Source organism: Manis javanica, chromosome 14 (genome assembly GCF_040802235.1).
Source record: "Manis javanica isolate MJ-LG chromosome 14, MJ_LKY, whole genome shotgun sequence".
Taxonomy (NCBI): domain Eukaryota; kingdom Metazoa; phylum Chordata; class Mammalia; order Pholidota; family Manidae; genus Manis; species Manis javanica.
The window spans coordinates 9,389,436-9,413,843 of NC_133169.1; the positions used below are offsets into that span (position 1 = coordinate 9,389,436).

Below are 24,408 nucleotides of genomic sequence, written 5' to 3' on the forward strand. Positions count from 1 at the left end.
CACTTCTTAACGTTGACATCCTCATTTTCCTGACCAGCACTCCATAGTTTTCAGAGTCCATGCTTAATCTTATTTAATCCTTACAAGTGCAAATCACAAAACTAGAAAGGAATATGGCCCAAAACAATCTCAGTTCTTTGGACTCCTAGTCTGGTGCTCTTTCCATTAATCATTAGCTGTTTCCTGATTTCCTTAATGATAGTCTGTCTTGAGCACAATCTAAACATCCTCCACCGCCCCCTCCCCCGCCCCCACACATGGAGACTTGCAACTTACTTAAATGGCCAGCTAACTTCAGGGCACTCTATCCTGCTGAACTACCCCGATCTCCACAGTCTTTCAAAGTAGAGTGCACAAAGAAAAGCACTGGTGTGCAAGAAGAAAATATTTATGAATACATTCATAATAGTATTTAACTACAGCAAACTAATTATTTAAGCTTTATTAATACTAGTATTTAACATCCAGACTGACCTAGCACTCTCGCTGGGTCACTACTCTTGGAAGTCAGCTGTCACATGCAGTATGTGAGATGTTTCCAGGAACTAGTGGTAAAGCCGCACACAGTTCAGCTATTCATTTTCTTCAAAATGCATGCCATTCACTGGACAATATTAATTGCTACAAACTTTACCAACCAGTTAATTGCTACAAACTTTACAATTTTTAGTAAAGACAGGGAGAATGACCATGAAAAATTTTGTTCTGCAGAGATGCATTTGTTATCACTTGGGAAAGGCTTAAAAAGAGATAACCTAACAGAAAGGAGACACACATTTTTATTTTACAATGTTCTATGATGAGAAATGTCTGGCAAAAGTGTACTATCTAGCACTTATTTCTAAAACCAAAACCAAACAACAACAAAAATCCACTTAATCTGTCCCTTCAAGGTGAAGATGACACCTTCAATCAGTGAGTGAGAAACTCATGTTTATGGAGAAAGTTTTGAAAATGCATTGACTGGAAATGGTTCCAGTATTGTGATTACTTTTTTTATTATCAAAACAACATCCTTCACCTATAAAATCTTTGCATGCTTGTAAAACTAAGAAACAGAATCTTAAAAATCTGTTTCAAACTTCTAAATGACACTTCTTTGTGGGTTTCAACCCACTTGTTGAAGATACAAAATGCAATACCTTCCAATAGTCCCAAAAGGACTAATTGACTTAAAGTGTAAATTCGCTAGTTGAACTTCCTTAAAAAGCCTTTGCTTCCTGGTGAATGGGATTAGAAGTGTCATAATTTTAAAAATGCAATCAAGGATGCATTTCCTTGCTTGAATCTACTTTTCCTGACAAGTATCTTTTCCAGTTATGAAAGCCAATCACTTTTACTAAGAAGTATGATTTTTTAAATATACTTCATTTTCATTTCAATCTTTCAGTATTTCTATTCTAGGGCATGTTTTATAAAGGAAGTAATAAGGTACATGCAAATCATTGTTTTAAAAATATTATATATATTAAGAAAGTCTAAGAAAAATATTTGGCCCCCTGGTTGGTCTATTACCATAGAGGAATTGTCCTCCTTTGGGAACATCACAGTTGCATATAGTATGGGAAGGGAATAAACAGTAAGGTCAGTAGCAATTTGGGCCGCGAGATTTCCAAGCAGGGCACACCTGTCTTTGGGAGTTCTGGCCTCGGGGTTGGTGGGGATGGGGTGAAGGTAGTGGGTCTTTGCCAATTTATACCTGGTGTAGCTTAGGGGACGCTCCTGGATCCATGCATTTAAAGTCCTCAACTCATGCTTAATAGTTTTTTTCCTCTTGGTATTTGCAAACCTGCCACTTCTAATATCGTTGGGGTCACTCAGCGCTTCTATACTGCCATGGATGTTTGTGGGTAAATATCTATACATGTATTTCCCCCAAGAACAATCAATGTGGCGTCGAGGGGAACCATATGCACACGACAGTCTGCACGGTATTTTACAGCACTATTTACCTAGGCAAGAGAACTAAGTTCACTCCCCAGTCCTAATGAGCAAGTTTCCTTTTTATCTTAATTATTCTTACCCATACCGCTTTGGGATCTTCTGACTCATGTCATGTTACTTGGAAAGATTTAGAAACTTGTGATTTTACAAGAGGGGGTTATGAAAATACAATTGTCCTTGAAAGGCTTTTCCATCGAATTCAAAAACACTTTACATGGCCTGGTATTAAGATGCCCAAACCAACCGAAGGGGTTAGAGCGAAGGGTCTCTTCCCCCAGTGTCGGTGGGTGTTAGAATTGGGAGCATCGCAGAAAAGGGAGGAAAGAGTTAAAAAGAGCTCCTGATGCCCAGCAAGGAGGCCGCGACAAATTTTTGAAAAAGATGAGAAGAGGTGGAAAGTGGGTGAGCAGCGGCGGTGGGAGCGCAGGGGTGATGCTGGGGGACGCCAAGACGGAAGACCCGCGCCGGTGGGGAGGGGTCGGGGGAGGCACAACGGTCGGGTCGCAGGCGCAGGGCGGTAACGGGCTTTCGCAGCCGAGGGGTCGCCGGCGGGCAGGGCCGGGAAAAGCCGGGGATCCCGCCAAGCCCGGGAGCAGCTAGGCCGCGCCGACGGGCAGGCCCGGCGGGAGCGGGGCCGAGGGGCGGCGGCGCGGGGTCGCGGCGGGGCTCGGGGAGGGGCCGTGGCCCCGGGACCCGAGGGAGGGAAGGGCGGCTGGCCGGCCCCCGGCGCCCCCGGCCGGCGGCGGCGCGAGGGAAGGGCCGGCGGGCCGCGCCGCGCGGAGGAGGAGGAGCCTGCGGCCCCGCCCCCCGCCGGAGCGAGGGAAGGAGAAAGGCTCGCAGGGAAGGAGGAGCGCGGGCGGCGCGGGGAGGGGGCGGCCGGCCGGGCCTGCGCCCGAGCGAGCGGCGAGCCGGGGGGGAAGGGGCCCGGAAGGAGGCGAGCGCGGCCGCGACGCCGGGAGCCGGACGCCCGCCCGTGCCGGCGCGCCGCCGCCGCCTTCCCTGCCAGCCCCGAGCCCGGAGTCCCGCGGCCGCGGAGGCCGAGCCCGGCGGCCGGGCGTGGGGCGAGCGGGGCCGGGAGCCGGAGGCCGCCGGCGGTCCTGCGCGGGGCGCGGTGGGCTCCTGCCTGCGAGGTCGGGCAAGGCGCGGAGAGGGCGGAGGAGAGGCCGGGAGAAGCCAGCGAGCGGATTTTCTGGTGTGGAGGACAATCCCGCCCCGGACTCCGATCCGCAATAACAACCCAAACTATTAATAAGGGAGCCGTTTTTCTGGCCGGGCGAGAGGGAGGCGAGGGGGAAGGCGAGGAAGCGATATCTCCTTTTCATGGAGGCTGAAGCAAGAGAAATTTTCGGAGCCTGGATGTGAAGGAGCAAAACAGCAGAACTCACTCAGGAAATTGTCTTTCAGAAAAAGGCCGAAGCTTGGCTGGGTCTGAGAATCGGGCTGGGGTAGGTGGAGAAACCTGCAAGTTTAGAGGAAAAAGGAAAGGAGAAAATATTTTCAGAGGTTTTTCTCTGGTTTGTGCTTATTGCTACCATTTTAAAGGTAAAAAGCATTGCATTTCAGGTGATTTTTTTTTGGAGGGTGCGTTTGGCTCATTTAAGAATTTCAAAACCTTTCATGTAAAAGCTTTTTTTTTTTTAAAGGAAATTCATAATTTTGGTTCCCAGGGTTGCAGTGGACTTGGAAGGAGTGCTGTTGTGTACATACTATTATTGTATGGTTTTATTTATTTATTTTTTTACTGTGCAGATCAGCTGGAAGATTTTTTTTTTTTCCAAGTGCCAACTCGGATTTATTCTTTTTTTTTTTTCATTCTTTCTTTCCTCAAATATATCTGTTGTCCTCTTAAGCATTGGAAACCATAGAATTACCCCCCCCTCCTTTGGAGCTTGAGGCTCTCTTGCCAAACAAGGACAGCTGGGAAAACTGGATTAAAAGGATGGGTTTTATCTGTATTTTGCAGTGAAGACTGATATTTTGAAGGCACATTCTTTCTGTGATTCATTTTTTTTAGCCCATAGCGCTAACCTTGAAGTGATTTGTGGTTGGGTTTTTGGTTTCTAAGAAGGTCGTGGTTTTTCCTCTTTTTCTTTTTTTTTTTCTAAGAGGAGGGAAGGAAAAGGGGGCTAAGAAAAGAGACCATGTTAACTGGTAGAAGTAGAATGGAGCTTCAGTTACCAGGATCCTGAGAGCTGGAGGAAAACGGGTTCACTCTTCAAATTGGGAGACCCTCTCACGTTTCTTAAAAATTGCAAACAATTCAGTTCTGATCAAGACATCAAAACTACAGGATTCTGGAACCTCGGAGACACTGAGAAACCATGAATGTAAGGTTACCCCAGAGTATAGACAGGTAGGTTTGCTAATAATGTCGTTTTCAATACTTAAGGAAAGACTTGGTTGCGGGGGTGGGGGGTTGCATTTTGAGGAAAGGTTGCAAAAGGATCTTGGTGGGCTGTGGACACTGATGGGGCAGGAGCATTGGTCTCTGGGGACTGGGCATCTGTGTTTATGTTCCCTCTGTGTGTGTCCATGTTAAAAACATTACCTCCTGATTCAGTGTTTTTTTTTAATATGAGCAGTAGACAGTGAAGCCTGGAGTGGGGAAAGGGGAAAATGCTTCCAGCCGCCTTAGACTTTTGCCCAGCTGGAGGCCGAATTTGAGTCCCCAACTTGCCAGTGTAGGGGATGGAAGGCGGGCACGAGTCTGGTCATGTGAATCCCCAAGGGTGGATTGAGACTGGCTTTAGGTGTAGGAGCTGCTGGGGGAAGGGCCTGGGCCGGGGATTGGGCCCCCACGGGGCTGGTTATGGAATGGCGCGGCTTGGTGATGGGATGGATCCCATTTCTTGAATGAGGAGGATATTCTTGGCCTGAATGATGAGACAGAAACACCCTTTGCACTCGTTCAGGTCTAGACTTTCGCCAGTGGTTGATAATGGCCCCCAGATGCCTAAGTCACATTAGAATTTCTTCTGCAAGTTTAGGGTTTATCTTGAGATCTGCCAACCGTGTGATGCTCCAAGTTTAATCTTCCAAGCCGTTTCTAATAAGCTTGACGCCGCAAAAATGGGCCTTCCCTCTGCCCAGAGCCGGAAGGAGCTGTTTTGGGCTCTTAGGCCTGCAGAGCAGAGGCACTGACTGGCCCTTAGAGTCATAGCATGGATGCCCCTCCCCCCAGAGTCTGCCCAGCCTCCCCACTACGGGTAGCACTGCAGTTTACAACTTTGTAAGGTGTCTGCCTTTTCCCTCTCTCCCCTCCCCCTTCCCAGCCTTTCTCCTTGAGAATCTTGAGGGAGGGTTGTTTTGTGGTGCTGCACACATCCTAACTGGATGGATGGGTGGTGGGAGGACTGAACACACAAATGAAAGGCCGAGTCTGGAAAAAATGTTACTGGAGAGATAGGGAAGAATATTTGCAAGGGAGGACTTGCCTTCTCCCTGTCCAGTTAACCTCTGATTAGCCATGCTAATAATAATTTTTCTTTGGCTGTGGAATGTGATCTAAAATGCATATAATCTCTCTCTCCCCAGCACTAATCTCTGTCTTGCCTCAGTCCTGTTTAGATTCGGCATCAGAGAGGATAAGGCGGACAGCCACAAAGGGCATAAAGGCTGGTTCAGACCTCCATCCCTTCCCCTTTTTGTTGGCTTGTGTGTCACTTGACTCTTATAAAGGGAGAACTGAGGCCTGTCAAGGCAAGGAGTTGAAATGGTTACATGGCCGCCCTTCTCTTTTCATCCTCTTGGAGTTTGGGTATCAGTGCACTTGCTGTTTTGAGATTTGGATGGCAAACTCTTCAAGGAGTGAGAAGATGAACACCTAGGTCTTGGGGGGTGCAAGCAGGAAGGCAGTGAGGGTTTCTGGGCCGATGTGAGATGCTCCTCCGCCAAGTTTGCATGTCCTCGGTCTTCTCAGGATTTGTACAGCACAGTACATTCTCCTAAGTGCTTGCTTAGGGAGAGATCTCATTGGAGCCTCACGGTATTTGTTATTCCCATTTTGTAGAAGGGGTATTTTGAGCCTCAGAGAGGATGCATGGCTTGAGCAGTGCCATCTTGCATTACTAGTGGCAGAATCTGGACGAAATGGAGGTCCTGTTTCTCATTTCATTGCCCCACCCTCTCGAACTAGGTTTGTGTACTGGGTCTGTGGAATGTGGGGGGCACTGTTTTATTGTCTTTAGCAGTAGAATAAATGCTTTTTGGCATTCCCCTGCACATTTTATTAACATCTTAGGAATCATGCTTATAATTTCTATAGTTAAAGCACCTTTTTCTCCTGTGGGATAATGCAGCTTTGTAGGGTGAGAGCACTCCTCACCTCTACCCCTTCCCCCTTTCTCTTCCCCATTAGAGGGTCACTTCTGGAGCTTGCCCTGCTAGATATCTCCAGTTGTACTGGAACTTACCCTTTAGCTGTAGGCTTATTCTGTCAGACCTTTTGACATTGCAGGTTCAAGAACCTATGGATTTTAGTTAATTCACAATTTTACACCATTACTGGAAGGAGTGAGTGGAATGAAACACTCCAACTTTGCGGAGTCAAAAATTTGCTATTAGCTCATCAATTTGCTGTGTAGACAGGCTGGTGTAAGGGGCTATAAGAGTGTTTTAGGAAGTTAAAGTATGCAGTTTTTTCTCACAAAGAGCATGCAGTCTAACTGGGGAATCAGGAAAGGTGTAAGATTCCTGAAGACCGCACAAAGCGACACCAGACTGTAAGCTCCAAAAGGCTTTTTGGTTTGCTCACGTCCTATCCTGTGTGCCTAGCTCAGTGCCTTGCATGGGGTAAAGTGCTCAGTAAATATTAGGCAAATGAATGAACATGTCTGCAAGTATAAATTTTTCCATTTCAAATTGTTTCAACAGTCATGTGTTAATTTCAGCTGCATTCTAAGTAAAGTCAATTAGAGGAGGTTTCTGTAGTGGAGTATATTTCCTAGGAGATAAACAACATGACAGAGGGCCATGTATATGGAGAAAGATTGTGGCTCAAAGTAAGGAGGGCTTTGGAATATTTATTCATCAGTGTCTTTAACCCCCTCTTGGACAGTGACTCCTGGGTCCATAGAAACATGAAGTATTTGCAACATCTTTAACCTTTAATGTTAACCATTTGTTACTGAAAGATGGGCTTAAGTGTAGCAGTTGAGGTCCCTGTCAGGTTTGTCCATGGACAATTTATTTCCCATTAATATATATTCTTCTCAAGAGTTTCTGAAAATGTGTTTGATATTGCAAGCAGAGATAATAATAGTGAATTATTTTTGCAGGAATGGTAATGAGTTTTGCTAAGCCGTCTATATCCATTTGCTCAGTTCTCCATGGCACATGTTTTTGAGACGGCCAAACACGTTAGGACTTTGCATCCATAAAATGGCTTTTCTCTGTACAGAGTTAGTTAGCTCTGTGAGGACTGAAACAGAAGTACTGGATTTAAACTGAGAGTTCTTGGTTTGAACCCTGGCATTCCCCTTAACTATGTGACCTTGGGCAAGTCACATGCCTCCTCTGGTTTCCTCATATGTAAAGCAATAATTCATTTATATGAAATGCTTTCCAGTGCACAGGCATTTTCATATAGCATGTCATTTGGGGATTGTGTCATTTATTCCATCTCTTTCACAGGGCTGTTGAAAGAAGCAAATCAAATAGGATAATATATTTCAAATTGCTTTCTAAACTGTAAAACTATATAAATTTAGGTAGTTCAGTCATGGATTTGATTTAGCTTCATGCACTACTTTCTGAACTAGCCCAAAATAAATTCAGAGTGATTGAAAGATCTTTCAGTTGTTTTGAAGGATTTAACCACAGTGAACAGGCTGTTTTGTTGCAGAAGTGCATGCGGTTAGAAGGAAGGGATACCTTTCCTGTGGTCAGGGTTGGGTGATGATACTAGAAGAATATGAGAAGAGGAAGGTCATTGAGTCTCCTTCCCTGGAATTTTGATGAATGGAGAAGGCTCCCACTACCATGGCTCCCTTAGATGGGGATAAAGGATTAGTTTTATGATCTCTGGCCATTCCTTGTTGTAGAAGCCTGTAACTTTACTAATTCAAAGTAAATCCAGACCCTGCAACTGTTCCTTATCAGGGACCTGAGATTGACTGTAACCTTGCCCCAGTCTGTAGTCTTTTTTTTCCGGAAGAGGCAAAATCTCCCATGAGGTGTGCGGCGGGGAGAGGAGGCAGTGGTGTGGTAGGTAGGCCTGTTCTAGGAAAGACCCTTCGAGCTGCAGAGAATGTTTGTAGGGAAGAGAGGTTGGTAGCCCAGGCCGAGGAGATTGGGCTCATCTGAGAAGAGAACAGGGGCGATTCCTGGAACTTTTCCCACCTTGGCTTCAGGTTCTTATTAAGCCCTGGGACCAAGGAATCACCAGTCATTGAGCTGAGTTTAGAAGGTTGACCTCCCATAACAGTAACAAGGATACAGAGCTACAAATAGAAGTCCCCTAAAATGCTGGGACTTCTACGTAACATACCCTTACCCTACCTGGGGTGAGATGAGAGATGGCAGTGGATTTGCCAGTGAAACATTGGCGACTAATCACCACAATGAGCAGCAGAAAGCTAAGCTTAACCTGACCTCAAAAACATTTCTGAAAGAGCACCCTTTAATTAATACATTTATTTAGTTTTTTTTTTTTAATAGTCACAGCACTGTCAGTCCCAGTCGTCCCATTTAGGAGTTTGTCCCATTAGGACAAAAATACGAAAAGCTAAATGGCAATGTGAGTTCATCAAAAATAAAAAAGACTGTAAAGGCACGTAGCTAATCCCCAGATTAGTATAAAGACAAAGGAGTTCTGGAAGCTCAAAACCTATGGAATAGAGTTTGGAAACTTTTGGATAGTGTCCTTATTGCTTTAAAGGTCTGAGATTCTAAAAGGGCTTTGTTAACTGTGAGGTTCTGTAAATCATAAGAGGAATTATTTTAATCTATATTGACTTTAAAGATTCTGGTCTCCAAAGAAAATGTAACCACTGATTTGTGTTAAGAGTCATGTTAGTCCTCCTGTGAAAGGAGGGGGAGTTGTAAGTGGGGATCCCGGATGCGGGCGGGGTTAATAAGTGAGTGAATCAGGCAAGCCAGTCTCTAAGATTTGATTCCTTCTAGCTTCTGTGTTCTTGGAGAGCATGATGCCTTGTGTCCTGTCTTTCAGGGAGCCAGGGCTTTTATTCAGGAGTCTATACCTGGCCTTCCTGAAAACCAGTGCAAATCAAAGTTTGAAAAGACCAGGGAACAGAGCTGTCTGCTGAAACAGAGAGGAAAGTGGAAGTACAGTGATGTGTACTTGGGGAGGGCCTGGGAAATCCGTGGCCCCTAATAGAACTGTAGCAGGATTGGGAAGGTGTTCTCAAGGTTTGGAAGAACAGCAGATTTGTGGTACTAAAACAACTGGGTGGACTTGAGGGAAAAATCACAGAAGTCTTTAGTCTTAAGGGACCACCTTGCCCATTCCTCTTGACTGCAAGTAGGGTGTCTCTTGAGCTAGTAAAGACAGGTTAAGGGTCTCTCCCATTGTGAGTGGTCTCTTGTGGAGGGTGGTTCCCTGAGTTCACTAGTTGGAAATTCTTTTGGATCCTAAACTTGGCTTTGGTACAATTTGAGTCCATTTTACTGTCTTTTAATTCTGATTTTGGTATGGCCCCTGAACTTACTAGTATCCTCCATCTGTATTGACTTGATTCAAGATTTTCCTCTTCATTCTGAAGAATACCAAACCAAGACATGAATGTATGAGAAAGGGGCTTTGAAAAGTTAAAGTGAAGTGATTTCAGGGTCTTGATTTCTAGCACTTTCTCCTTCAGTATTTGAAGCTACTGTAAAACGGATGAAGGGATATATATTCACGACCTAGCCTCAAATCAGAGGGAACCCAACCAGTTTAGCAACTTGCCAAGTGATGACCTATGATCTGTGGCACTTGCAATCGGTTGGGCAGCAAATATTTATCAAATAGCTCCATGCTCAGCTCAGTTCTTGGTGTTCTGGTAGATAATATGTGAGAATGTAAAGCTTACTTTCTTATCAGGAAATGTTATTCATAAAACAACACAAAATAATAAAAAGTACATAATTGCTGAATCTTGATGTATACCATAAAGGTACATTTAGAGAAGAGTAGAATGTTAGTGCTAATGAGAATAGCCAGGGCAGGGGTAGTTAGAAAGTTTTAGTTGTAAGAAAGAGAGGAGGCTGAGACGAGAGGAACAGTATAAACAAAGGTTCTAGGGTAGAACCACGTCTGGGGGTCTTGGCATGGTGATAGTGTTGGTCTTTGTAGAGCAAAAAGAAATTAGGTTGTCCAGGTGCATAGGGTTGGGGAGATACAGGTGGTTTCCCCACCTGTGTTTGATGTGGTAGGGAAAAGGGAACCAGTGAGGTTTATGTGTTATATGGTGATAAAAATAGTATTTAGAGTTCTGAGTGAAATAAGCCAGGTGGAGAAAGACCAGTATCAAATGGTTTCATTCATCTGTGGAGTATAAGAACAAAGAAAAAACTGAAGGAACAAAACAGCAGCAGACTCACAGAACCCAAGAATGGACTAACAGTTACCAAAGGGAAGAGGACTGGGGAAGATGGGTGGGAAGGGAGGGATAAGGGGGAAAAAGGGGCATTACGGTTAGCACACATAATGTAGGGGGGGTGGGGCGGGACACGGGGAAGGCAGTATAACAGAGAAGACAAGTAATGATTATGTAGCATCTTACTACACTGATAGACAGTGACTGCAATGGGGTATGTAGTGGGGACTTGATAATAGGGGGAGGCTAGTAACCATGTTGCTCATATAATTGTGCATTAATAATACCAAAAAAAAAAAATAGAGTTCTGACACTAATATGTAGATGGGAAAGAGCTTGGGGCCAGGAGGGCCAGCAAGGGGTTTTTGCTGCAATCTTGGCAAAAGATAATGTGGGGACAAGGGGGAGGGGCAGGATTTGAAAGACATTTTGGAAGAATATTAGCAAAGTATGTTATGGCTGAATCAAATTTGTTTCCCACATTTTTGGGACTGGTTGACTAGGAGATGGGTAGTGCTATTTCTAGAGAGAATAGGACCATCATTAAAAGGTGTCTTGTCTCCCATTGGTACCCAGCAAATCACTGCATACAGCTCATGGAATGATATTTATGATGCTAAGACCCTTACATTGGGCAATTTCTACCAAATAGTTTTAGTTCTTTAGTGCAGCCTTTTAAAGAGAGTTAGCGCAGAGAGATTCCTTAGGAAACTGAGTCATGATTGGAGGAGATTAGCATATATTTGATGGGGATCCTGATTAATTAAATCATACCACACCCCACATAGAAGGCCAGACTCCAGAGCAAGAGGGAGAGCTCTTCAGAAGCCTTCCTGGTATCGTAATCACAGAGAGTATAGGACTTGGGGTGAGGGATCTCTGTGTGAGCCCCAGCTCAGCCACCGACTAGCTGTGTGATCAGGCCCGTCTGTGTGAACACAGTTTGTGAAGTCTATAGTCCAACATACGGTGAGTGTTGTTACGGCGTTTTGTTTGGCAAGGACCCAGATGGGCCTGAACTCTCCTTACCCGGGCTGACAGGCATGGCTCAGGGAACGTACTGAACACACACGGCCTGAGATCTCGTCCTGAAGCAATCCTTCTTTGCTAGGAACCCACAGTATCTTCCCTTCCCAGCCCAAACTCCTGGTCTAGGGCTGGGAATCTCTTCCGTCACCGAAGCCCGCATCTCACCATGCAGGTCTTACTGCTGTCAACCGCCACCTTGCTGCAGCTGGGTGGGGCTGCTTCCTTGGCCCGCACCACACTCTTCCCACACCTTCGTAAGAGTGTCGCCCTTCTCCCTGCAGCTCTGGAGACCTTTTCTGGGTAACACCACCAAACTCTAAGCAGTTCGGTTATTCAACATTCCTTTTGCGCCTGCATATAGCAATTGGACTCTATTAGCTTGTGTTTGTGTAAAATACTGCATGAAAAAGTTCTCGCAGAGCGCTTCGCCCGTGGTGGACTGCCGTGAACTGGGGTTGGTGCTCTCCCGTGCTCGGCGTGTTGCGCGTTGGTTACTGTGCCTTCGCCTGGTACCTGGGGCCAGAAGCGATGTCTCTTCACTTTCCGGATTGTCTCCCAGTGCCCCGTTTAGTTGTCTCCACACTCCTACCTGCTGTTTCCTGACTTGAGCTATAGATTGCTCTTGACATCCCCCCCAAAGCCTAGCCAAGGGATTTCAAGAAAGCATCTCTAAACATTGCTGCCAGGAACTGAGATCAAGAATTCCTCTGGTTCTTAATTGGGTGCTGGATCCTGGGCCCTTGGTATTTCTTTGAGGGACAGAGCAGCCTTGTTGGGGTGCTTGCTTTTGCTCCTTCACTGGGGGGTTTTCCCCGGGGCGGCGTGGTTTCCGGCTGCCCTCCCCGAAGGGGTCTGCCAGGCGCAGGGCCCACCCTGCTATTGTCCTGCCGCGCAGCCTGGCCCATTCATCTCCCAGAGCACAGCCCTCAGAAGCTTCCCTCCGAGAGACTGCTGCTGTGGAGAAAGGCCACTGTTGTTCTCGGGGGAGGGGTTGGTTGGAGAGAGTGTAGTAAATAGCTTTGTGAATGGGACCTTGTCTGAGGCTAGAACCCAGACTGTTTTCTCCCCAGAGCTCTAGGGATGGGGGCAAAACATCGCTAGGGTATCAGTGTCTTCACAGTAACAGGGTCTGGGGTTGAGGAGTATTCATACTATCCCTTGAATAAGAAGGTTGGGCTGTGTAACAAACCTGGCTGGTGCCGTGTCCCTCAGGGCACTTGGGATGCAGCCTAAGTGGCATACTGTGCCCTGAAGGAGGGGACAGGGCAGGCATACACATGATGCCACCCCAAACTCTCCTCTGTGGTGTCTGCTGAAGCACATGCGAGGGGCATTAAAGACGGTTTCCTGGAGGAGGAGACCTTTAAATGGAGGCCTAAAATTGAGAGCCAGACTTGAGAGAGGGAAGGTCCAGCCAGAAGGATCAGCGCGTGCAGAAGACAGGAGGCAAAAAGGCTTCATGTGGTAGGAATTGAGAGTAGCTGTGTGATGCATTGCGAGACCACAGAACGATTAACTGGTGGAACTGGAGAGCAGGTAGGAGCCGGGGCCCGGGAACCATGGGACCTTGTTTTAAGGGTTTTGGACTTTATCCTGAGGGCCATGGAGGACCATTGAAGCATTGAAGTAAGGAGGACATGATGAGATACGCTTTTAGGAAAACAAGATCACTCTGGCTACGGGGTGGACATTGAGATTGAAAAAACGGAAGTGGAAACGGGGAAGACGAGTCAGGAGACCATTGTGGGAATGCGGACAGGAGGGGAGGGCAGCCTCCACTAGGGGAGTGGCACTGGAGGTGGAGGCAGATGAAGGATTAGGGATTTGGTGGGAGTGGGAGGGCAAGGAGGAGTGACACCCTTGTTCTTGGCTTGGGCTGCTCCCTGAAATCGGGAACTCGGGAGCAGAGCATGACGCCGGGAAGGAGCGGCTCGGTCAGCACCCCTCTTGGGCTTGTTGATGTTGATGGGCCTGTGGGAAATCCAAGGGAAGATGTGCAGCAGGCTACTGCCAATGCAGGTCTGGAGGTCAGGAGGCTGTTCTGGCATAGAGATTCCCATTTGCAGGTCACCAACATACGGACAGTGGTAGAAGCAGGAGACTGTTCCGGGACAGGGTGTTGAGTGGAAAGAGGGTCTTATCACAACCCTGAGGGACGCTACATTTAAAGGCGAGACGAAGGAAGAGGATCCCACGAAGAGACTGGTAGGAAGGACAGAAAAACGGAGGGAGGAGGGATGGTCAGCCGTGTCAGATGATGCCAAGAGGTGAATGATGAAGGGACAGAAAAATGTCTAGCCTCTGGGCAGTTGGGGGTGTCGGGGGCAGGAGCCAGTTTGTGGTGGGCTGAAGAGAGAAGAGATGAGGAAATGGTGATAGAAAGTCCAGTCAATTTTTTAATGAAGTTTGGTCAAAAAGAAGAGAAAAAAAACATCCTGTCTATAGGGCTTTCAGTTTAGCCCAGATTTTCTGACTCAGTAAATTTAGTTTGGGATTGTGGTCTGAGAATTTGCAATTTTAGCAACTTCCCAGGTGATCCTGACACCGTCAGTCCATACTTGGAGAGGCACTGCCTTAAAGACATCTGTGCTCTTCATTAGCAATGCCTGTTCTTACAGCAGAACTCTTGTTACCTGTGTGTCTCAAAGCTTTCACCTCTGTAGCACCTCTCTCTGCTGGAAAATGCCTTCAGTAGGGTAGAAACACCTTGGGGACATGGGCTGGTCACTTTGTAACCTTGACACCTAACCTAGTGCCTGCCACACAATAGATACTCCATAAATACTGACTTAATGATTGAATCGAAGCAGGTAAGCTAACGAAGGCAGAATTTCAGGGCTCCTCATCTGTGACACCTTGTTTAGCCCTTTTCTGTCTACCTCCAGCAGAGATGCAAATAAATTCTTATATTAAGGATCTTTCCAGATGGTGGGTTTGTAGGATTTTTTTGGTAATTTCAAGTAAATTAAAGCCAAAAAAAAGATCACAAAGTAATCATACAGAAATGTTGAATCTATAATAAATGTCAACATCAAAACAAATATACATGATTTCAGTAATTCAATTTTGGATTAAGTGAGAGAATAAATTCCCTAACATAGGTCCCCTGCTGATCCCAGGTTCTGAATTTTCTGGTGGGAAGGATCTTTGGCTTGTCATCGATTCCTCTTAGAATGTTGGTAGAGCTCTTAAAACGGGGCTCCTGCACTCAGCTTACATCTGTAGAACGTTCTTCCTTAGAGCGGGCGTTCTACCCCTGCAGCAGCCCGCACCACCACCCGTGGCCTCTGCTCAAGGGGTAGGAATAGGGATCCCATGCTGTTCTGGGTGTGTTCTTCTAGGGCCCTTGTCACTTTTTTGAAACTCAAAGTCTCTTCCTTGTCTCTTGCTTTGCTTTGCTTTTTTCTGAATCAGTGGATTGTCTCTTATAATTTCCAGAACACCCTCTAAGTTCTCCAGACCAGTGGCCCTGGGAGTCCGAAGTATAGATGTGGGTCCTGAGGTATAGGTAGATGATGGTAGGTGCAGGACTACTAGTCCTGTGCGAGAGGGTTTCCTAAACCCCATTTCGGGCCTTAGGATCATTTAGTGAAGAAACCCAGAAGAAGTCCTAGTTCTTAGCTGGGCCTGGCCGAGGGCTAATAACTCTACTTCTGCTTTAGCTCTTACCTTTCATTGACTCTGTACTTGAGGCCTGACAGCTGAGAAAGGCCTGGGAAGGCATGATGGCAAGAGGCCACTTCCTTGTGGAGATCCAGCTCCTGTGCATTGGTCTGGGAAATGGGAATTTTTTATTCATTCAATACCTATGTTAAGTACACATTAAATGTTAGGCACTAGAGATAGACTAGAATTTTACATTCTTTTGGAGTTGGAGGAAGTCAGACAACAAATAAGTATATAACTTACTAATGATCCAAACCATAAATGAATTTAATAAAACTTGGGTTCATAACTGCTACAGGAAAGGCAGGAAGGGAGGTAAGACTGGATTAAAAGGAAGATTGGAGTCATGAGGGGATGTCAAGGTTTTAAAATAGGGTAGGACATGGTTGATGGGGAGAGAAGGATGGAAGTTCTAGGACCAAGGTAAGAGTGTGATGGTGACGGCGCTGCTTTGTTTCTGCAGTACAGGTTACGTACAGTGTGTAAACTGCTTTTTGTCCATCCTCTCAAGGTAGTCCAGGCAGGTGTTTGCATTCCCATATTATAGATGGGGAAACAAGTTCAGGGAGTTTTAGTGACCTACCTGAGGTCTGTAAACTAGTAAGTAATGGAGTTGGGATTAAAAATATATATTTTGTGTGCCTATTGAGCCCTAGCCTAGTACTGTTCCCATTTTCCTGTTTCCCGGGCAAGGCTTAGTTGTGAAATGTGCAAGTCTTGCAGGAGAGCCAGACATCAGGTTTACTTGACAGAAAAGAAAGATGCCTCCAGGGAGAGATCGGAATCAAGTCTCTCGAGCTTTAAATCTCTTCCCGTTAAGATCTCCTTGTCCACAGAACACTTAGGACCTGGGGTTTGTGTGTCCTGTCCAAGAAGACAACTCCCCTCTTTTTGTCTCCTGGTTGGTTAATTGTGGGGAAAGATTGGCACTCTGAGGCCAGGTAAATTCGGTGAGGTCGGCAGAATAAAATGCCCTCAGAAGTGACTCAGCATTCTTCCACTGCCCAGTGTGACACCTTTAAGCTACTCAGGCTTTATCTTTGTGTGCTCTGTGGTGCCTGAGACCATAGTGGATGGGTGCTCAGCACAAGTTTCACAAAATGAATGAATACAATTTTTAAATTAACTTTATTGAGATAAAATTCACATATCATAAAATTCACCACTTTAGAGTGTACAATTCAGTGATTTTTAGTACATTCACAGAGTTGTGCAACCGTCCCCACTCTCTAATTCCAAAAAACTTGCATCACCCCAAAAAGAAACCTTCACTTTAGCAGTCACTCCCCATTGTCCCCTCCCCACAGCCCAGGCAGCCATCAGTCTGCTTTCTGTCTCTGGATTTGCCTGTTCTGGACATTTCTTGTAAATGGAATCATACAGCATGAGGCCTTTTGTGCCTGGCTTTATTCACTTAGAATGATATTTTCAAGGTTCCTCCATGTTATAACCATGGATCAGTATACTTCAGCCCTTTCTATGGTCAAATGATACTCCATTGTATGAATATACCACCTTCTGTTTTTCTCTGTTCATCAGCTGATGGGTATTTGGGCTGTTTCCACTTCTTGGCTGTTATAAATAACACTGCTGTGAACTTCGGTGTACAAGCTTTTGTGTGCATATATGTCTTCACTCTTCCTGGACATCTACCTTGGAGCGGAATGGCTGGATGATATGGTAGCTCCGTGTTGACCATTTTGAGGAACCACCAAACTATTTTTCAAAGTCACTGCACACATTTGACAGTCTCAACAGCAATCTTTGAGGATGTATATTCTCCACATCCTCTCCAACACCTGTTATTATTTGTTCTTATTCTAGCCAACCTAGTGGGTATAAAGTGGTACCTCATTGTGGTTTTGATTTGCATTTCCTTAATGACTAATGATGTTGAACATCGTCTCATGTGCTTATTGGCCATTTGCATAGTTCCCTAAGAGAAAGGTCTGTGCAAATCCTTTTCTCAGTTTTGTTTGGATTATTTGTCTTCTTATTGTTGAGGCATAGATACAGCTCTAAGCTAAGTTACTACCCTCACTAGACTTCTGCTTCATTAACCATAAAGTTGGAAAGCTAGATTGGATCCAAGTGGATGTTATTTAATCCATGGAACCCCCATGGTGCAGTACAGCTTCCTTTAGAGAATGATTTTTGTGTCCAGTAGACCTGGGTTTCCTACCCTTCTAAGCCTCGGTTTCTCCCTTCGGAAAATGAGAATAGTATTTCTGCATGTAAATTGCTTGGCAAAATACCTGACATAGTTAAGAGTTGAGTAAATGTTAGCTATTATTATTATCTTATTGTGTCATACCTTGCAGTCTCCAGTTAGACCAACCAAGTCCCACATGCCCTAGGTGGGACTTACCTGTCCTGATCATTGAGGCTCTATGCAGATCAGTATTGTTCCAGTTACCCATTGCTGCCTAACAAACTGCCCCCAACGGTGGCTTAATAATACCAGTCGTTCACTTGCTCTCACACTTCTGCAAGTTGAGTGGATTGAGCTAAGCAGTTGTCCCCAGCCAGGATCTCTCATGCAGGTGCAGCTATGTAGGGGGTGACCTGGCCTGTGCTGAGCTTCAGAGGCTTCTTCACAGGGGCCCCTGTGCTGGGAAGACTCAAACAGCTGGAGGCTGCAACAGCTGGAGCCCCTCAGGCAGCTCTCCCCTCCCTCCCTCTCTGGAATCTCCAGATGGTCTTTCTGCGTGGTGGCCTCAGGGTAGCTGGACTCCTTACCCTGGCCCGAAGGCTCCCAGAGCATCACAGCGCCTTCGCAGAAGCTACATCCCTCATCAGCTAGCCCCGGGAGTCGCGTGGTGTCTTTGTGCCCTGCTCTGTGCTGAGGGAGTCCCAGAGGCCAGCCCAGAATTGGAGTGGGGATATCACCTCCACCTCTTGATGGGACGTAGCAAGGCTGGAGGAGCATGAAGGTTGGGAAATGTGATGGTTACTTTTGAAAAATTTTATTTGCCACAATCACTTAACTCCTTTATCATTAATTTTTGTCCCTCCTCTCCCCCAAATACCAGTTCAGAACCTACGAGTGAAATCCTGCCTGCCTAACTCTCCTTGATTCAGGCCTTTTCTTTTTCCTATAACTCTTATCATGTAGGTCCCTGTTCCCTGTTGATTTTTGTGTGGCCTCTGCTTATCTTTCCTTGTGGCTCTGTCATCTATAAATACTCCTATAGCACCTACAATTGGGCTCTGTGCTCTAATGTCAGCCAGCGCCCTAGAAGAGTTTACTCAAACCTCCGGTGGGTTTTTCCCAGTAACTTTCATCAGCTAGTGTTCAAATGTTGACTCGTTCTCTCTTGATTAAAGATTCTTGCAATTTTTCAGACTTACTAACCCCTAACCCTAGTTCATCTGGCACTTTAGGGAAGCCGGAGTCCTACACCCTTTCCTTCTCACTTGGTATTACATCCACATAAAAGCATAAAAAGGGCCTATAGGGGAAGATTCATAATAACAACTAGCACTTGTCCAGCACTTCACTGTTTTGGGGGAAGTACTTGAACAGCCATTGTAATATATACTTATTGCCATTATTATTCTCCTTTATTAATGAGAACACCAAAGCTCACAGGAGTTGAAACTTAAAATGTTCGCAGTGAACCTCGTTCGCTGGGGGACGTGTCTGGCCTAGCGCTGGTTAGCAGTCCTGCCCCCACAGTGCTGAGGGGCCCCACAGCACGGAGCTCAGATAACTGCCCTCCACCGTCTGGTCTTTGTTGAAGGAGGTGAACTCACATGAAATCCCTTGTACCGTTCTGCCATGCCTTCTCTATAGTAGTCATCTTGGTGATCTGGGACTCTGAGCTTTGTTTTCCTCCCATGGTCAGGCCGCTGTTGCTTTGATTATTTACACCAGAGAGTGAGTAGCTTGGGAGCCCTGTAAGCCTGGTTACTTTGGAAAAGTGCAGTCCTGGTACGGGAAGGGTGTGTGTGTGTCTGTGTGTGTTTACTAGGATAGGAATCACAGAATTAGCAAAAAGATGGGAAGGTAGAGAATAGAATCTCCTAAAGTGGTAAGTTTAAAGTTCTCTTTTCTTCAATTAGAGAATAGTACTAGCAGATGCAAAACTGATGCTGTCTCAGCATCTGACCCTGCTGGTGATCTGCCACTGGCTTCGTTGATACTTACGCCATCAGCTCCCTTAACTGGGAGTCAGCTTCATTTCATTTCCTGTCTTGGTGATCAGATTACTTGGTGAGTTTTATTAGAGCGCTGTTGTAAAAACCAGGATGCAAACCAGGCAGAGGATAAGAATCCACTTAATGTAATAACCATCTCAGTACCGAGGATTTTTATAATGCTTTTATCCTTCAGAGTACATTCCATCTATTGGTGTACGTAAATTTCACCATGTAATTGTGAGGAAGAGCCTGGTCACTGATAAGGGAGGCATCTCTCCTCAGTTGAGTTAATTTCCCTTTCCTCTTCTCTCCCCTAAGACACACTGTTTTGACAGCTCTTTGCAGCTCTTGGAATTGCCCCTGTTCTGATGCAACTTTGCTCCTCCATATCTCTTCCCATAAATGGGGTGCCTTTCCTACCTGGTAGTAATTAACGGGAGCCTGCTCATCTGTGTGGCTGCTCAGTCTCATCATCAATCTCATAGAGAGCCTCCTAGTTGAAAGCTCAACTAGAAAATAAATTGGCTAAGGCAGAAAGATTATGGACTGAGACTAAGAACCCACAGCTTCAGGAAGGCATGGAGGAAGGATGGCGAGAGGAAGGCTGAGATAACTAACTGGCAGCATGACTCCTGCTGGGATCTGAGGTTCTTTTTCCCTCCCTACCAGATTTAGACCCCACCCCATTCTGGCCACCACCATCTCTGTCAGCATCAACTCCTGCTCTGAATTGTGTGCTCATCTCTCTTCTAGATGCCTTGGGAAAGAGAATGGAGACAAGGGGTCCCTGACTTTAGGGAACCTAAGGAAAGTTTATTGGGAAGTCACCTGCAGAAGACCCAAGACTCCCTAGGCAGCATAATGCTTTCTGGGAAGGGTGGAGTAAAGGCCCAGCGGCCTACACCCAGAAAGCTTACTGTCAGCTTGGGAGAGATGAGAAATCTCTTCTTTCTGATTTTACCTTCAAGCTTTATTTGGCAATTAATTGACTTAAGCAAGGAATGTTTATTAATCCCAAATTGATGTGTCAGCCCTGTGCTAGAGGTTATGGGAATTTAGTTATAAGCGTATACTTGTGTGTGATAAGCATATACTTAACCTGAGATAATGTGTTCAATAAATGTGAAAGGAACAGTTACTGAAGATGTTAGAGAAGTGACATCTGACACACCTTTTAAAAGATTTTCTCTGGTATTGAGAGTAGACTGGGGGTCAGTGATTCCGGAACATCATTCTAGGTTGATAGATACTAACTGCGCTAGAGGGGGTAAGAATTTGATAATGTGAATAATTGTGTTGTACATTTGAAACCAACATAAGATTGTTTATCAGCGATACTTCAATTAAAATAAAAAGGGGTTTGAGGTAAAAGCAGGAAGAACTTTTAAGCTATTGCAGTAATCTAGGCAAGAGATGAAAGGCATAATTTCTGAGTTAAAAAATTGTTTTTAACATGGCACAGATACAAATTTGGGAATAGGGTAGGTTTCTATGGGGTTTTGTTTCTTCCCTGTATGTTTTTTTTTTAATATGTCTTTATTGGTCAAAGATTAAAAGGGAATTATTATAAGTATGCCCTAAAGTCAAGAGATAAAGACATTAAAACTGTAAAATACATAGCAGGCTGAGCACCTCCCATACCTGCAAACAAGATTTTTGAGGATTAGTGAATCGGCTGATTTAATTGCTACTTCAGATAATCTTCTTGACTTCATAATCCACAGCCTTTTCCTTGTATCATAATAATTCCTTGTGCGTGTGTATTTTTTGGCAGTTTAACAGTTGCAGAATTTTCACATATATTCTTCTTTCTCTAACAGTTTTACTGATATATAATGCCATAAAGTTCACCCTCAAGGCATGCATCCATCACCACTAATTCCAGACATTTTTATTACTCCCCCCCCCAATAAAACCTCATACCCATTAGCAGTCACCTCTCCTTCCCCCCTCCCCACAACCTCAGGCAACCCCTAATTTATTTACTTCTGTCTTACAGGATTTGCCTGTGCTGGACATGTCACATTAAATGGAGTCATGTAATATTTGTCCTTTTGTGTCTGGCTTATTTCATGTAACAGTATTTTCAGGTTTCATCTATGTTGTAGCATGTATCAAAATTTTGTTTTTATGGCTGAATAACACTCTGTTATGTGTATATACCACCATTTGTTTATCTGTTCATCTGCTGATAGACACTTGGGTTGTTTCCACATTTTGGTGATTTGTCAATAATGCTGCTGTTTAACATTGTTGTACAAGTATATGTTTGAGCCCCAGTTTGCCATTCTCTTGGGTGTATAACTAGTAGGAGAATTACTGGGTCATATGGTAGCTCTCTGTTTAGCAATTTGAGGAAGTGCCAAACACTTTACTGAAGTGACTGCCCCATTTTAGATTCCCACCAGCAATCTGTGCGGGTTTCTTTCTCCACATCCTCTCCAACACTTGTTATTTATCTTTTTTTTATTCTAGTCAGCCTAGTGCATATAAAGTAGTATCTCATTGTTTTGATTTGCATTTCCTTAATGATAGTGATGAAATGATTTTGAGCGTATTTCCATGTGCTTGTTGGTCATTTGCATACCTTCTTTAGAGAAATGGCTTCTGTTAGCCCAGCCTAGGATAAATCCCTAGGAATTGTATATACCATTTGGTCATGGTATATAATCCTTTTTACATGTTAATGGATTCAATTTGCTGATATTTTGATGAAAGTTTTTGTGCATTTAGTCTTATTTAATCTTACAACAACCCTATGAGGTGAGGATCCTCATGAAGAAACTGAGAGATACGTTAAGCAGCCTTCCTGTTGACTACATAGTGTCAAAACTGGAATAGGAATGCAGCTTTCAAACTTAGTCTAATTTTCTTTCAGAGCTTCACTTTGCCCCTCTTTTTAGCATAAATAACTGACAGCTCATTTCATTTATTTGGGCCGTTTTCCTTTTTTGAAACCTCATCGTTCTTGACTAGATTGAAAACTCCCAGAGAGTGGGAGTTTTTCTCCCTAAGGTTCTCATCACATGGCCACACAATTAAGACTTAACATTGGATACATTTTGTACGGTATTGAAATTTATATTCTTGATGGTTATTGATTTTAAATGTATCCTTGTCCTCATTGTCTCTTTTGAATCAAGAGCATTAGGGAGCAAGAACATATGTGTGAGTCTTCTTTTTTAGTGTTCAGCATTTGCTTTGTCTAAGTACTTAAGAAACCCTCTAAGATTGAAAGGACGCATTTCTATAGTGCTTGCCTGAAAGCATCTAAGGATTGTATTCTGCTATGCCAGTGTCTTCTCTTGAATAGCTGTCTTCTACCTGAACTGTGTACCTCATCACACCTGTCTTTCTCCCTCCTTGCTACATAGCAGCTGGTTCACCAGACACTATAATTGCTGAGAATTTACTGACAAAATTTCAGCATTAAATCTTTTCCTTCTTCCACCTTTTCTGATGTGTGCATAGGCAGGCTGTAACGTATTTCACACTGAGGTACAAGCATTTAGAGATTCAGAAAAGGCTCTTTGGGGAAGTTGAGGAGAGTGGGGAGCACATGGGCAGATATTTACCTGTAAGTATATATATATATATATAATACTGGAATATATGTATGAATGCTTTTGAATTCTCACTGTCTATGTGTAACTCAGTTGCTTTATCCTTGTCAACACTGTAATTTATCCCTGCCATCCATGAACTCCTTAGCTCCGCTTTAGCATAAAATAGAGAAAAAAATGACAGTTCGTTTTAATGTTAGTCAAAGTCTAACATCCCTAAGAATATATCTTCTGCAAAACAAAACCACATATTAAACTATAAAAGCAAATGAAAATGCTTTTTGGATTATCAGTTTTTGCTGATGATCTGTGCTGCCTCTCATTAATGTGGGTATTTGAGACTTGCCTGTTCATTAATTAAGTATTCATTTGTATGTACAAACAGATAGAATGCAAGAGTATATATACATATCATGATTTTCCTGTTTTAAATACAAAGGCCATTGCCTCATTTTGTGATCTAGCAGCCCAGTGACCTAGATAATAAACAATGTCTTGGGACAGATTTGTATTACTAGTAAAAAGAGTGCCTGCATCTCTATAATTGAGAAAGGCAGTGTTTGTTCTGGTGTAGGCCCAGAGTACTTTTTTCCCCTTAATGCTGTTTTTTTTTCTTTTAATATCTTTATGAGTGTATATTTAGTGTACAATCAAAGCACACATTTAAAGTATCTGATTTGGTGCATTTTGACAGCTGTGTACATCTGTGACACTATCACCACAATCAAGGTAGGAACATACTCATCACCCCCCAAAATTTCCTCATGCCACTTTGTGATCTCTCTCTTTTCTTCTCCCCTACCCGCAGGGTACTGTCCTTGGGGACTTTCTATCACTCTAGATTAGTTCACACCTTCTATCATTCTCTGTGAATGGAATCGTACACTATGTCCTCTTGTCTGACTTCTTTCACTCAAGACAGTTATTTGAGGTTAAACCATGTTGTTGTATCATTCCTTTCTACGCTGAGTAATATCCCATTTTAGGAATTATTTGTGTACCCATTCCCCTATTTGATGGACCTTTTACTACCAATAAATCTGCTGTGAATAATCACGTACAAGTCTTTGTCCAGACGTATCTTCATTTTTCTTGTGTAAACCCGAGGAGAAGAATGGCTAGGACATGTGGTAGATGAATGTTTAACATCATAAGACATTGCCAGATTGTTTTCCAAAGTGGTTTTACAATTTTACATTCCCACTAGCAATGTGGGAAAGTTCCAGTTGCTTTACATCCTAGCCAACCCTCAGTATGTTCAGACTTTTTTATTGTAACTGTATTCATGAGTGTGTAGTAGTATCTTATTGTGGTTTTAATTTGAACATCCCTGGTGACTAATGGTGCAGAACCTGTTTTTGCTTCTTTGCTATGTATGTCTGCTTTGATGAAGTGTCCAGGTCTTTTGTCCATTTTTTTAATTAGACATAATTGCTTACTGTTTTTTTTATATCTTCTAAAGCATAACAAACAAGTTCTTACATGGTGAACAAGTTCTTACATAGTGAATAAGTTCTTACATGGTG

The 24,408-nt window shown here is 44.3% G+C and overlaps 1 protein-coding gene across 6 annotated transcripts in view; it reads left to right on the top strand.

Moving 5' to 3' along the window:
- The first annotated feature begins 2,803 nt into the window (after window positions 1–2,803).
- ARHGEF11 (Rho guanine nucleotide exchange factor 11) overlaps window positions 2,804–24,408 on the top strand; it is a 99,164-nt gene continuing 77,559 nt past the window's right edge. For 4 of the 6 annotated variants that reach the window (XM_037016634.2, XM_037016636.2, XM_037016638.2 and 1 more), the window contains exon 1: window positions 2,808–4,297. In XM_037016634.2, coding sequence (XP_036872529.2) covers window positions 4,266–4,297 — 32 coding nt within the window. In that variant the 5' untranslated portion in view covers window positions 2,808–4,265. Of the gene's footprint in view, window positions 4,298–24,408 lie in introns of all 6 variants that reach the window. The other 2 variants (XM_037016639.2, XM_037016637.2) reach the window with 2 other exon arrangements.